Raw genomic sequence first — 15,363 nt, 5'->3', positions numbered from 1 at the left:
TACATATAGGAGGCGGTGGTTAACCTCTACAAGTTTTGATGGAAAGGAGAAACCAGGTTAGACCGCGGAGGAAAACTCCTATTAACAAGTGGGGAGAGAGCTTGCAAACTCTACACTGAAGGATTTGTTCCCAGATTTTCACCCGGTGCCACAGTCAGGGGTCGAACCCGGGATCCTCTTGCTGCGAGGCGAAAGCGCTAACCACTAAGCCACTCCACCCTTCTTAAATTTAGATTTTGTTTTTGTTTGCTTTTAGTCGTCTCTACTGAGACTCCCTTCGAAAGAACGGGAAACATTTTACATATCTCCATCTGTTGAATGGCCTCTAGTTATTGGTTTTTCGTTCATTTAGTTGTCTAGTGGTCCACTAGACCTTACGTAATCGTATCGTAACCGTTCCAGTTTCGTAAACTCGTCGAAAGAGGGCGCCCACTAACTACGTAGGAATTTAACATTCTCTCTCCGAAAGAGGAGGGCGCTCTCAACGTTACTGTTAAATAATTCCAAATATTTGAAAAGTTTTCGCCACTCACCAGAACGTCGATTTTTTGTCAAATTATCGGTTAGAAACAGATAAGAATTCAAAAATTTGTTGGTAAAAATGGCAAAGACAAAAAACCCAGTGAAATCGGTAGTAAAATTATTGGAAAAAGAGGAAAATATTGCCCAAAATACTGTCGAGAGTCAAGAAAGTGTGAGTAGCCAAGGCCTAAGTGGATCAATAGAGGATCAAAATGAACTTTTTGAGGAAGCTCTTCTTGAAGAAGTGCGTGTTTGATTGTCTGTCTGGGTACCTGTGTGTGTCAGATGACACAAATTGACCCCCAAGGTTACTTGACCTAAACACCACCAAGATCACTCGACACAAATTGACCCCCAGGGTCAGGACTAACCCCCAAGGTCACTCGACCCAAATGCACCGCTGAAGGTCACTTGAGTCAAATTTTCCACCGCATGGAGTTATCACCCTACCTTTTTTCCACAGGAAAATGGCATACTATATGACCTTAGCCGTTATAGTCGCGCAATAAGAGGAGGCGTATAAAAGGCCACTGCTGCAATCCAAATACATAAGTCGCGAAAGTTTGTCAAATGCAACTATAGAGGTTATTGGGAAAAAATTGCAACGTGGCGTTGTTATGTTGCATGGCCTTTTCGAGATATCGAGAAAAAAGGTGTAACTTGGCACGACGTTGTGCACGTCGTATTAAAAGGACGTTGTAAAGAGTAAGTTGAACTTTTCTGCGTGTTTAGAGAATGAATTGGGAGGAGGTAGGTGACGTGACTACATCGAAGATGTTGTCGTCTGAGAGTGGACCCGAAGAAGAGGAGTGAATCGAATCGTGAGGAGGAGAGTGGATCTGAAGATGAGGAGCAAATGGAGTCAAAGCGTCGGAAGAGTAAGAAGTAATTGCAGGATTTATACCGTGTACTTAATATTTTAAAATTTATTTTTAGAGATAACAAGCGAAGACGAAGAGGAACTTCCATCTTTTAAGCGCTGACTTAAAGGGGATATCTCCTACATCGACTCTACCCCTTGAGCCAGATTTTCTTTCCAGTATAGCACCAATATAAATATATAGCAATTCAGATCAGTTTAGTTCAAAAATAATTTCTCCGTTTCTGGTGGTCTGGTGCATGCTAAATTGAAGAAGTGGATAATTAAAATATATGAGCTAATGTCTGGACTCTGGAAACCCTTGAATTTTCTTAGTGGTCACTGACCCCCCTCCGATTTAATTTTTAAACTGGTCATTTGCCCTGTGCCACTGCCTTATTTCCCACGCTGGTACTGATTGTAATATCAGCAGCGAGAATGTTATTATTAAATATTAACTACATTTAGGTAGTCCCTCTTGCTTCACAAATAGGTATGTCACACACGCTCATTTGTCTCAAATATATTAGCTCTTTATTGAAAATGTTAACAAATTTTTGTTTTTTTTTGGAATCCACATCATAAAGGTTCCGGTTCCACTATAGTTACGCACAGTAAAATACAGCCTAACCATGGAGCAAGTCAGGAGGGTCGACTCTAGCTTTGGCCTATTGTAACGGATTTTCGAAACGTGACCATGGCGCCATTTTTCGTAGTTAAAACGGGGGATACTAATCCCTCGCCCCCGCGCATCTAATTATGTTCCGTAGGAAACCCAAAGCCGCTTCTGCCGTGCCTCTACTGGACATTTACGGAAACTGCCAGAGTCAACTGTCGACCCTCCTGACTTGCTCCATGGCCAAACTAAATCATAAAATCCCACTTGACACCCACCTCATCTGTCCAAAATACGTATGTCTAGCTCTTTTTTAGACTCTTAGCGAGGAACCTCATTACGAGTGAGGTTCAAGTACTGAAATAAATGGACAAAACCAAGTCTGCGATTTTTTTGCAGACTGAGTACAACAAATAGAATTTGTAAGACTTCAAAACAACTTTCTGCAATGTTGTATGTAGGTTTTCAACTTCCCCTTCTGAATAAAGTGGGAAATGTGACATGTCCCTTTCCGCTCCAAGTTCGCAAGGTGCTTCAAGAAAGACCTAAGAAAAGTTATTTCAAAATTCCTACCTCTAGATGGCGCTACCACTGCCAGTATCGCCGTATTCCTCCAAGTTCTTGTTGCTTTCCGCTCCAAGTTCGCAAGGTGCTTCAAGAAAGACCTAGGAAAAGTTATTTCAAAATTCCTACCTCTAGATGGCGCTACCACTGCGAGTATCGCCGTATTCCTCCAAGTTCTTGTCGCTTTCCGCTCCAAGTTCGCAAGGTGCTTCAAGAAAGACCTAGGAAAAGTTATTTCAAAATTCCTACCTCTAGATGGCGCTACCACTGCGAGTATCGCCGTATTCCTCCAAGTTCTTGTCGCTTTCCGCTCCAAGTTCGCAAGGTGCTTCAAGAAAGACCTAGGAAAAGTTATTTCAAAATTCCTACCTCTAGATGGCGCTACCACTGCGAGTATCGCCGTATTCCTCCAAGTTCTTGTCGCTTTCTGCTCCAAGTTCGCAAGGTGCTCCAAGAAAGACCTAGGAAAAGTTATTTCAAAATTCCTACCTCTAGGTGGCGCTACCACTGCGAGTATCGCCGTATTCCTCCAAGTTCTTGTCGCTTTCCGCTCCAAGTTCGCAAGGTGCTTCAAGAAAGACCTAGGAAAAGTTATTTCAAAATTCCTACCTCTAGATGGCGCTACCACTGCGAGTATTGCCGTATTCCTCCAAGTTCTTGTCGCAAGACTGAAACCAGTTATTTAATCCATACCGCCAGAAGGCGAGACTGCTGGGAGTATCGCCTTTTCTCGTTCAAAGTCTTCAAACTGGGGTGGCGTAGCGGTTAGCGCTTTCGCCTCGCAGCAAGAGGATCCCGGGTTCGATCCCGGACTGTGGCACCGGGTGAAAATCTGGGAACAAATCCTTCTGCGTAGAGTTTGCAAGTTCTCTCCCGCTTGTTAAAAGGAGTTTTCCTCCGCGTTCTAACCCGGTTTCTCCTTTTCCTTCAAAACTTGCCGAGGTTAACGGTAATAGTTAGTATAGAACGCTGTAGGTTAGCTGTGGCATAGGGGCTAGCCACCACCCCTCTATAAAGGGACCCACCTGTAAATAAGCCAAGGGCTTAGTGTGGAAATCCCTTCATAGACAAAAGCTTAGATTATTATTATTATAACTTTTTGACATTTTACTGCCAATCCTGGTCAAGAAAAGGCAAAAATGTTAACCCTACTAGTACTAGATGCTACTAATAAAACAATGATTCAAAGTTATATCTAAAGTTTAATGAATGAGTTTGACTCAGAATCCCAAGTCAAATAATACCCCATTCAAAAACCCTTGGTAGAGGCCATCTACAGAAGGGAATTCCGTACGTATACGTGTTACGCAGCAAGAGGGAAGCACGCGCCTATTTCCAACTCCCAAATAGCCATACTGCCATAAAGCGAAGTTGCAATACGCCCCAAACCGTTTATTGTCATTCCCCATGACTAAGTCATTACGATGCCGATAGTACTGGTAGCGTAGGCGCATCATTAAAATGATCACAATTGGTTCCAAACACAGCATTTGGAACTGGAAACTGTTCGAAATACAATTTTCCACATGGCCGCAACAAACATTTTCTACCGCCAGCGGCATATTGCGACAATTCCCACAAACACACCACCTGTCTTCAGTTGGTTTATCCGATTTAGTTGGGGCCTTCACTCGGACAGACTTTCTCTCCGACCTCCGTTTCTCGCGGCCATCTCGAGCAGCAAGGCCTTCAATTGGCTTGGGCGCACAAGCTGCTTGGCAGGTTATCAATTCACCAGAGTCTTTGGTACTTTCATACAAATCTTCAGATTCTTCTGGATAAAGGACTATAAAAAAATTCAAAGTAGAAACATAAAAATTGGGCTTTAGTTGATAGTCTTATAGAAATAATAAAAATTGCATTACTCTTATTTAAAATGGAAGTGGATTCTGGCACCATCTTTGATAATTGGAGGGCAAACTACTCCAGCGTGCGTCTATCCAGACCATTGATTCTTTCCTAAAAAAATTGTTTAATATTATAACCTACTCCTCACAGAATATTTTTGTTCCTAGAGTAGGCCGTTTTTGACAAGCTCATCTGCCCCCTTGAAACAGTTCTCTGAAACAAACCCCTCTCCATAAAGCTCGTGTTTTCTCACAGGTGTCGCCAATGGCGCTAAACTTTCATTTACACAGCCAGTAGCATTTTCTTTCCCATTCTTATCCCCCTTTACGCGAAATTATGGCCTCATTAAATTCAAAGAATGGGCTTCATTATGAGTAAAAGTGAAACAAAATCATGTTAAATATATTTAGTACCTTCAGGTTTTCATCAATTTGGGCCACTGTTTGTGTCATACCCTCTTCGTTTTGGGGCATATCCTGAAAAGCCTCTGCCATCCTCAAGTCCCCGGGTGCTTTAAAAATTTTCTTTGGTCGCCCACGTTTAACGATACTGGCCTTTTGACTATCCAAGACTTTTTTTTCTAGTTACAAGGATGTAATTAACAAGGACCAAAAACTCCACTACCCTTATCTAATACAAAAAATTCATACTTACAACTACTGTAATTTTAAATTTTTGCCTAGGAGGCTCATCATTTTCATCAACCTAAAAACAAAAGATATTATCATATTAATACGTTTTTACTTGCACATTTGCTATGCATAATAATCCAGTTTAAACTAACTTCGTCAATGCCACCATCTTCCGAAGAAGTTTCTGTTTCGGATGGACAGTATTGGGGTTCATCTTCATCCTCCAAATTAATGTCAGTCATCTCACTGATCTCAGGCTCAGTACAGCGGGATGACCGAGGTTCCTTACATTTCGACTTATTTAAACAAGTTAGCAGTTTTTCCCCAACGACACCGCAGCCACAGAGTTCGGAACAGATCTTACTACCCTTTTTGCATGGGCATTTTTTGGATAGACATAACGACTTACAATTACACACATTAGTGGCGTCCCACGAATTAACTTCATTTAAATTCATTATAGAAGATAAAAAAGTACAGTAGTAAAATTTAAGGAAAACCTATCTACCAACCACTTTACAACTCAAGCTATTTAGAAATTTTCCACTATTGCATTAGCAAAATAAAAAAAAGCAAGGGGAGAGCGTTCAGTTTTGTTAGGGCTGGAGAATTTCAAATACAATTTGAAATTTTCCAACCCTGGCGCCAGCCATCCTGGTAAATCCCTATGTACTTATTTTACAGAAAGAGAGGTCCCTGGGGAGCAATATCTGAAAGGCAGGAGATAAGAGATCAGTTCAATAGCCATCCTGCGTTCAACCCTATTGCTTGGACTGAATGGAGCCCTTACACCCCGCCCCCCAATGTCAAGCTAAGCGTGACGTTTTACCTAGGCACTGACTTCACAACTGAGAACTGAGATAGCTCTATAAAGTCCCCTATTTCGGGGATGGGGGGTGGAAACACCTGTAGCTGTTTCAAAGCTGGCTATATACTGTACCCCTCTCTTGGTAGGTGGAATGACAAGGGAGATTAGACATAGTGGGATGTGTTGAAAAACTTATGGGATCATTTATTTTCATTTGAATCTACTTTCATGCAAAAGTATCAATTCTTCTTTGCTTGGCGCATTTATCATGCATCTGTTTTTGTGTATACGGAGGGGGTGATCTTGGCCCAGCTCAGTTTTTTTTAAACTTCCCTGTAATATAAAATTTAATTACTAAACCTGACCTGTAAACCTTTTGCAGTTCCTTAAAAGTTGAAATGGGTACCCCATCATAAAAATTTCATTTATTCCCTCCACTAGTAACTGGATTCAAACATACCTCAAAGTTTGATCTTTCATCAAAAATTAATTTCAGTAATTGTGGCAAATATGCATAGGTTGTCTGCTGCAAGATGGATCCGGCATACCAAGTTTTTGATCGTTTATTGAATTCTTGAGTAAAACTAATAAAATCCATGTGTGTCACCAATAGTATGTAAGTGGTTCAGAGTAACTAGTAAACTAGTGTATCCCATGTAATTTCCCCATACAGCTTAATATAGACAAAGCTGGGGCCTGCCTTTACTGTACATCCTTACACATTAAGAGTTAAAAACCGACGCAAAATCCGAGGGGCCAGTCACTCATAGTAGTAAACTGACAAAAGTCATCACTTGACTACTCCAAAAGTCAAACCCTTGTGATTATTATCGATTTACAGGCATTCTTAAGAGTTAATAGCCCCTCGAAATTATGTTGCTTCAGAAACTCTCCGCAGATAAGTAAAGAAAGAGCCCAAATTCCATCCCCCATGTGTAAACAAAGAGGAGAGAATCAGCTGTGATGCATCGGTGAGAAAAGGGGGTAAATGTACGCCGCGGTGCCTCAGCTTTCTGGCGCGGCCCATAGTTGACATAGGGGATGACAGAGACAAGAGGAGGAGGTCCGACCCCCCAGGTGCAAAGAAAAAGCGTCCTCAAACAACCTACCAAACTAGTTTTTTTTCACGGATTTTATAAAGCGCGTTTCTATCTCCTCTCTCTCTCCTCTTTGGGGTAGGGAATTTCTTTTCCGGGTTTTCACAATTTTGGTAGATTTTTCAGCCAAACCATTCCCAAGGTAACAAGATGGCCCAACGCCGGACCTTAATAGTAATTTTACAAGGCTCACGTGTCCCCCATATAGTTGGTCTCCCTAACGCATCATTAAATAAATCGTACAACTAAAAACATTTCTGAAACTTAATCGCCTCGTGTATCCCCCTAGGTATTGTTTCTAATAATTTCATATTTCAAATAATATTAATAAAACTAAATTGTGAACCCCACTTAAGCATATTTTTAAAAACCATATGAATCAAAATATGTACCTAAAACAAATTCCTGGATCCCCTAAACCAGAAGGCACTATGAGCCGTCCCCTCTATCTTAGAAAACGAACCTAACCATCCAGCATAATTTGATGTATCACTGGCACTAAGTGCACGAAAATTATCATCTTGTTTTCTTCACTCAAAAAGTCCGCGGCCCTGTTTGAACTACCTTTCTTACCTCTCTCCTCTCCAAGCGGGACGCCCCCTCTCCCTCCTCCCCATCTCACTTATATACCCATCTCACTTATATACGCTGCAGGCAGTTTTCTCTCTACAGGGCTCTTTCCCCTCGCTTCTATCTCTCTCAACAAATCGCCCCAATTCTCTTTTTCCCCCTCCCACTTATACACAAGGCAGGTAGTTCTCTCTCTTCCTGGCGCTTCCCTTGTTTCTATCCTAGCTTCTCTCTCCAAATTGTGTATGCGTCCTGCGCAGGGACAGGTGCTTGGGCCCTTTCTTAAATTTTACAGGAATTGTAAATCCGGGTGAGGGGTTATAAGGGGGATTAATTTTTTGGCATGTGGGTGTGACACAGCCACCCTCCCTAAGACATTTCCTCTTGGTTCTATTAGTGGTAAGGGTAAGACTAAATAACCATTGTTCTCCATTTTCACCAAGTACTGGGGGTCTACCAACATGATGATTATGGTCTATGACTGCAAGCTTTATGCGCATGTCATTAGCATCAAAACTAATTGAAATAAGAAACGAAACATTAGTTACATTACAATGAAAAATATTTAAACATTATAGCAATCAGATATAGAAAAATATTTAAACATTATAGCAATCAGATATAACCTTAGAGCAAATCTTTTGCTTGCATAGGATAAAATTAAACTATGATAGTTTTCAAGGAATCCTGTGTGCCTTTTTGAGTATGAGAACAAAACATAAATTAAAATTGTCTCTCTTTTCACCAATGCAAAAGTATACCTAAAATTCACATAGTAATTCATGCGATTCATTCGCCGATCATTCATTACAATACTTCTCAAAGCATTGAAAGGTTTGCTGCCTTCCTCCAGCCAAGGGTGACTTTTTAACTGTTCTTCAGTAAGTTCGTCATGGTCACAAACATCTTTTCCGGATTTGGGAATTAACCACTCGTGTATGTTTGCAACATAGTATAAACTGCTTGACCAAAGCTCCTTTTATTTAAATAAGATGAAAATTGATGAAAACTCGAGAAATAAACCTTATAATTTATTATTCTTTATTATTTACCTTCATATCCATTTCATCCCCCTCACAAACTTTGCTGCAGTAACAGAAATGGTTCCTTAGCTGCGGAGCCCAATGCGCCAGATCCTCATTACCTTTAGTTTGAGATTGCTTTCATTTTGTAGAAATGAAGCTCTTTCAATTATCAGTCATAAAAATGCACGTGTTTCTGAAAATTATTACCTCCAATGTTTCTTTTAGAAGAAGTTTCCCACCATGCCAAACATCAAAAGAGTGCTTCACTTCAAATGGAAATACACCATTTGTTGTTCCATTTCTCTCTGAATTATCATAAGAATGTTTGGTTTAGTTACTTTTAAAATTAATACATCAACATGAATAGTTACTCATAGCAGCTTCCGTTTGGACATGGCCATCAGTCACCAATTCTGATACTTGGAAATTAAAAATTTCCCCAGCCGTGGTTATTTCCTGGGCAGCAATCTTCAAACCCTTAATTTCCATGTTTGTACTTTTACCATCTGCGTGGCGTACATCTCGATTGCAAAAACTTAGAATTTTTTGTGTTTCGCAATCTGCTAAACTGTACGTGCAGTACATGGCAGTGTGCCCAGGTGAATCATTTCTCCCATCACCAGCTAAAACCAAAGTTTTCCCAGACACAAGTTGGAAATTGTGTTTTTGCATCTCAGTATAAAACCGATCAACAGCTGGGATTATGAGATGCTTTTGATATCTAAGTAAATGAAAAATTTATGCATTGTAGTTGTCCAGATTTACAAGTACAAACCTGTAGTATGTGTCTTTCCCTAAAAATTTGACTTTGGCAACATTCATCAATTTGGCAATTTTGCCGTACATATTTCCAGACAGTGGAATACTGCTTGCGAGCAATAAATTGTCAGACCGAATTCCGTGAAAAAGGGGTTGGGTAGACCATTTTCCCTGTAATTAAAATCATATCACTAAAACTATTAAATCTAGTATTTTAACATCAAATTATTGTTGGACAATTCTAGGAGAGCGGTCGCTCTCTTAGATAAGACTTGATACTGCCTCGATGCTAAAGGAGGGTTCTTTGATTGGCCGTAACATTTTTCGAATTGTGTTTGCTGCTTTGAAATTTTGCCAGTGAACTAAAATTTGGGCCCTAATTATGTGGTTAAAATTTCAAAGAGATCCGACTAATAGTTAGTTCTATAAAGAAAAAAGTTGTTAAGGGGGGTTTTAGAATCCATAAAATTAATCAGACATTTGGTGAAAAATACTATATTGTTCCATAGAGATAACATGGGATTTTTTTGAAAAATGACCATAATTGGGATCGTGTATAAAGAAAACTATTCATTCGTTACGTTTGGGAACCATTTTAAATGAAAGATAACAGTCCATAGATGTGCCTTTTCTTAGTTTCATTAAGATAAATTAAGTTTAAGTATTGATTTTTATCATTATTAACACATACTTTGACTTACGTTGTTTTGGGTATTGGAATTACGGCGTTTTACCACTGTTAGAGACACGCATTTTAGCCCTAATTTTTTATATTGGACTTACGGCGTTATTGTCGTGATTCACGCCGTTAGAGAGATATTAAGCAAGAAAAACATGGCGTTTGAGCCCTTGTAGGTGCTTTGCCTGGGTGCTTGTAGGTGCTTTGCCCGGGTTCTTGTGGGTACTTGTGGGTTCTTGTGGGTACTTGTGGGTGCTTGTGGGTACTTGTAGGTACTTGTGGGTACTTGTGGGTACTTGTGGGTGCTTGTGGGTACTTGTGGGTACTTGTAGGTACTTGTGGGTTCTTGTGGGTTCTTGTGGGTTCTTGTGGGTTCTTGTGGGTACTTGTGGGTAATTGTGGGTAATTGTGGGTAATTGTGGGTACTTGTGGGTGCTTGTGGGTGCTTGTAGGTACTTGTGGGTACTTGTTGGTACTTGTTGGTACTTATGGATACTTGTAGGTACTTGTGGGTACTTGTAGGTACTTGTGGGTACTTGTAGGTACTTGTGGATACTTGTAGGTACTTGTGGATACTTGTAGGTACTTGTGGGTACTTGTAGGTACTTGTGGGTGCTTGTAGGTACTTGTGGGTGCTTGTAGGTACTTGTGGGTGCTTGTAGGTACTTGCCCCGGGTGCTTGTGGGTACTTGCCCCGGGTGCTTGTGGATACTTGTAGGTGCTTGTGGGTGCTTGTAGGTTCTTGTAGGTACTTGTGGGTACTTCTGGGTGCTTGTAGGTACTTGTGGGTACTTGTAGGTACTTGTGGGTGCTTGTAGGTACTTATGGGTACTTTTAGGTATTTGTGGGTACTTGTGGGTGCTTGTAGGTACTTTTGAATACTTGTAGGTACTTGTGGGTGCTTGTAGGTACTTATGGGTACTTTTAGGTATTTGTGGGTGCTTGTAGGTACTTGTGGGTACTAGTGGGTACTTGTAGGTAATTGTGGGTACTTGTAGGTACTTGTGGGTACTTGTAGGTACTTGTAGGTACTTGTGGGTACTTGTAGGTACTTGTGGGTGCTTGTAGGTACTTGTGGGTACTTGTAGGTTCTTGTGGGTACTTGTAGGTACTTGTGGGTACTTGTAGGTACTTGTGGATACTTGTAGGTGCTTGTGGGTGCTTGTAGGTACTTGTGGGTGCTTGTAGGTACTTGTGGGTGCTTGTAGGTACTTGTGGGTACTTGTGGGTGCTTGTGGGTACTTGCCCCGGGTGCTTGTCCCGGGTACTTGTGGGTGCTTGTAGGTACTTGTGGGTTTTTGTGGGTACTTGCCCCGGGTGCTTGTCCCGGGTACTTGTGGGTGCTTGTAGGTACTTGTGGGTTTTTGTGGGTTCTTGTGGGTACTTGTGGGTTCTTGTGGGTGCTTGTAGGTACTTGTGGGTTCTTGTGGGTACTTGTAGCTACTTGTGGGTACTTGTAGGTACTTGTGGGTGCTTGTAGGTACTTATGGGTACTTTTAGGTATTTGTGGGTGCTTGTAGGTACTTGTGGGTGCTTGTAGGTGCTTGTGGGTACTTGTGGGTACTTGTAGGTACTTGTGGGTTCTTGTGGGTTCTTGTGGGTTCTTGTGGGTTCTTGTGGGTTCTTGTGGGTACTTGTGGGTAATTGTGGGTAATTGTGGGTAATTGTGGGTACTTGTGGGTGCTTGTGGGTACTTGTAGGTACTTGTGGGTACTTGTGGGTACTTGTTGGTACTTGTTGGTACTTATGGATACTTGTAGGTACTTGTGGGTACTTGTAGGTACTTGTGGGTACTTGTAGGTACTTGTGGATACTTGTAGGTACTTGTGGATACTTGTAGGTACTTGTGGGTACTTGTAGGTACTTGTGGGTGCTTGTAGGTACTTGTGGGTGCTTGTAGGTACTTGTGGGTGCTTGTAGGTACTTGCCCCGGGTGCTTGTGGGTACTTGCCCCGGGTGCTTGTGGATACTTGTAGGTGCTTGTGGGTGCTTGTAGGTTCTTGTAGGTACTTGTGGGTACTTCTGGGTGCTTGTAGGTACTTGTGGGTACTTGTGGGTACTTGAAGGTACTTGTGGGTGCTTGAAGGTACTTGTGGGTGCTTGTAGGTACTTATGGGTACTTTTAGGTATTTGTGGGTACTTGTGGGTGCTTGTAGGTACTTTTGAATACTTGTAGGTACTTGTGGGTGCTTGTAGGTACTTATGGGTACTTTTAGGTATTTGTGGGTGCTTGTAGGTACTTGTGGGTACTTGTGGGTACTTGTAGGTACTTGTGGGTACTTGTAGGTACTTGTGGGTACTTGTAGGTACTTGTAGGTACTTGTGGGTACTTGTAGGTACTTGTGGGTGCTTGTAGGTACTTGTGGGTACTTGTAGGTACTTGTGGGTACTTGTAGGTACTTGTGGGTACTTGTAGGTACTTGTGGATACTTGTAGGTGCTTGTGGGTGCTTGTAGGTATTTGTGGGTGCTTGTAGGTACTTGTGGGTGCTTGTAGGTACTTGTGGGTACTTGTGGGTGCTTGTGGGTACTTGCCCCGAGTGCTTGTCCCGGGTACTTGTGGGTGCTTGTAGGTACTTGTGGGTGCTTGTGGGTACTTGCCCCGGGTGCTTGTCCCGGGTACTTGTGGGTGCTTGTAGGTACTTGTGGGTTTTTGTGGGTACTTGCCCCGGGTGCTTGTCCCGGGTACTTGTGGGTGCTTGAAGGTACTTGTGGGTGCTTGTAGGTACTTGTGGGTGCTTGTAGGTACTTGTGGGTGCTTGTAGGTACTTGCCCCGGGTGCTTGTGGGTACTTGCCCCGGGTGCTTGTGGATACTTGTAGGTGCTTGTGGGTGCTTGTAGGTTCTTGTAGGTACTTGTGGGTACTTCTGGGTGCTTGTAGGTACTTGTGGGTACTTGTGGGTACTTGAAGGTACTTGTGGGTGCTTGAAGGTACTTGTGGGTGCTTGTAGGTACTTATGGGTACTTTTAGGTATTTGTGGGTACTTGTGGGTGCTTGTAGGTACTTTTGAATACTTGTAGGTACTTGTGGGTGCTTGTAGGTACTTATGGGTACTTTTAGGTATTTGTGGGTGCTTGTAGGTACTTGTGGGTACTTGTGGGTACTTGTAGGTACTTGTGGGTACTTGTAGGTACTTGTGGGTACTTGTAGGTACTTGTAGGTACTTGTGGGTACTTGTAGGTACTTGTGGGTGCTTGTAGGTACTTGTGGGTACTTGTAGGTACTTGTGGGTACTTGTAGGTACTTGTGGGTACTTGTAGGTACTTGTGGATACTTGTAGGTGCTTGTGGGTGCTTGTAGGTATTTGTGGGTGCTTGTAGGTACTTGTGGGTGCTTGTAGGTACTTGTGGGTACTTGTGGGTGCTTGTGGGTACTTGCCCCGAGTGCTTGTCCCGGGTACTTGTGGGTGCTTGTAGGTACTTGTGGGTGCTTGTGGGTACTTGCCCCGGGTGCTTGTCCCGGGTACTTGTGGGTGCTTGTAGGTACTTGTGGGTTTTTGTGGGTACTTGCCCCGGGTGCTTGTCCCGGGTACTTGTGGGTGCTTGTAGGTACTTGTGGGTGCTTGTAGGTACTTGTGGGTGCTTGTAGGTACTTGTGGGTGCTTGTGGGTACTTGCCCCGGGTGCTTGTCCCGGGTACTTGTGGGTGCTTGTAGGTACTTATGGGTACTTTTAGGTATTTGTGGGTACTTGTGGGTGCTTGTAGGTACCTTTGAATACTTGTAGGTACTTGTGGGTGCTTGTAGGTACTTATGGGTACTTTTAGGTATTTGTGGGTGCTTGTAGGTACTTGTGGGTACTTGTGGGTACTTGTAGGTAATTGTGGGTACTTGTAGGTACTTGTGGGTACTTGTAGGTACTTGTAGGTACTTGTGGGTACTTGTAGGTACTTGTGGGTGCTTGTAGGTACTTGTGGGTACTTGTAGGTTCTTGTGGGTACTTGTAGGTACTTGTGGGTACTTGTAGGTACTTGTGGATACTTGTAGGTGCTTGTGGGTGCTTGTAGGTACTTGTGGGTGCTTGTAGGTACTTGTGGGTGCTTGTAGGTACTTGTGGGTACTTGTGGGTGCTTGTGGGTACTTGCCCCGGGTGCTTGTCCCGGGTACTTGTGGGTGCTTGTAGGTACTTGTGGGTTTTTGTGGGTACTTGCCCCGGGTGCTTGTCCCGGGTACTTGTGGGTGCTTGTAGGTACTTGTGGGTTTTTGTGGGTTCTTGTGGGTACTTGTGGGTTCTTGTGGGTGCTTGTAGGTACTTGTGGGTTCTTGTGGGTACTTGTAGCTACTTGTGGGTACTTGTAGGTACTTGTGGGTGCTTGTAGGTACTTATGGGTACTTTTAGGTATTTGTGGGTGCTTGTAGGTACTTGTGGGTGCTTGTAGGTGCTTGTGGGTACTTGTGGGTACTTGTAGGTACTTGTGGGTTCTTGTGGGTTCTTGTGGGTTCTTGTGGGTTCTTGTGGGTACTTGTGGGTAATTGTGGGTAATTGTGGGTGCTTGTAGGTACTTGTGGGTGCTTGTAGGTACTTGTGGGTACTTGTGGGTGCTTGTGGGTACTTGCCCCGAGTGCTTGTCCCGGGTACTTGTGGGTGCTTGTAGGTACTTGTGGGTGCTTGTGGGTACTTGCCCCGGGTGCTTGTCCCGGGTACTTGTGGGTGCTTGTAGGTACTTGTGGGTTTTTGTGGGTACTTGCCCCGGGTGCTTGTCCCGGGTACTTGTGGGTGCTTGAAGGTACTTGTGGGTGCTTGTAGGTACTTGTGGGTGCTTGTAGGTACTTGTGGGTGCTTGTAGGTACTTGCCCCGGGTGCTTGTGGGTACTTGCCCCGGGTGCTTGTGGATACTTGTAGGTGCTTGTGGGTGCTTGTAGGTTCTTGTAGGTACTTGTGGGTACTTCTGGGTGCTTGTAGGTACTTGTGGGTACTTGTGGGTACTTGAAGGTACTTGTGGGTGCTTGAAGGTACTTGTGGGTGCTTGTAGGTACTTATGGGTACTTTTAGGTATTTGTGGGTACTTGTGGGTGCTTGTAGGTACTTTTGAATACTTGTAGGTACTTGTGGGTGCTTGTAGGTACTTATGGGTACTTTTAGGTATTTGTGGGTGCTTGTAGGTACTTGTGGGTACTTGTGGGTACTTGTAGGTACTTGTGGGTACTTGTAGGTACTTGTGGGTACTTGTAGGTACTTGTAGGTACTTGTGGGTACTTGTAGGTACTTGTGGGTGCTTGTAGGTACTTGTGGGTACTTGTAGGTACTTGTGGGTACTTGTAGGTACTTGTGGGTACTTGTAGGTACTTGTGGATACTTGTAGGTGCTTGTGGGTGCTTGTAGGTATTTGTGGGTGCTTGTAGGTACTTGTGGGTGCTTGTAGGTACTTGTGGGTACTTGTGGGTGC

General features: G+C 43.1%; 2 protein-coding genes across 2 annotated transcripts; both read right to left on the bottom strand.

Moving 5' to 3' along the window:
• Nucleotides 1–3,743: 3,743 nt before the first annotated feature.
• Nucleotides 3,744–4,986, bottom strand: LOC149680211 (P2X purinoceptor 7-like). Its single transcript, XM_089834647.1, has 3 exons — nt 4,823–4,986; nt 4,427–4,520; nt 3,744–4,347 (listed from the first exon to the last, which is right to left on the bottom strand). The coding sequence occupies exons 2-3, from the start codon at nt 4,458–4,460 to the stop codon at nt 3,782–3,784; spliced, it is 600 nt and encodes a 199-aa protein (XP_089690773.1). The 5' UTR covers nt 4,461–4,520; nt 4,823–4,986; the 3' UTR covers nt 3,744–3,781.
• Nucleotides 4,482–5,568, bottom strand: LOC149680210 (uncharacterized). The gene is made up of 5 exons (XM_089834578.1): nt 5,194–5,568; nt 5,060–5,114; nt 4,823–4,989; nt 4,663–4,731; nt 4,482–4,520 (listed from the first exon to the last, which is right to left on the bottom strand). Exons 1-5 carry the CDS (start codon nt 5,497–5,499, stop codon nt 4,482–4,484), a joined length of 636 nt encoding a protein of 211 aa, XP_089690704.1. The 5' UTR covers nt 5,500–5,568.
• Nucleotides 5,569–15,363: the final 9,795 nt, after the last annotated feature.

Source organism: Phalangium opilio, unplaced genomic scaffold (assembly GCF_054372755.1).
Source record: "Phalangium opilio isolate 3A_F unplaced genomic scaffold, DU_Popi_V2 ptg000039l_2, whole genome shotgun sequence".
In the NCBI taxonomy this organism is placed as follows: domain Eukaryota; kingdom Metazoa; phylum Arthropoda; class Arachnida; order Opiliones; family Phalangiidae; genus Phalangium; species Phalangium opilio.
The sequence above is the reverse complement of the archived record's forward strand: the minus strand, read 5'-3'. Positions and strand labels throughout refer to the sequence as shown.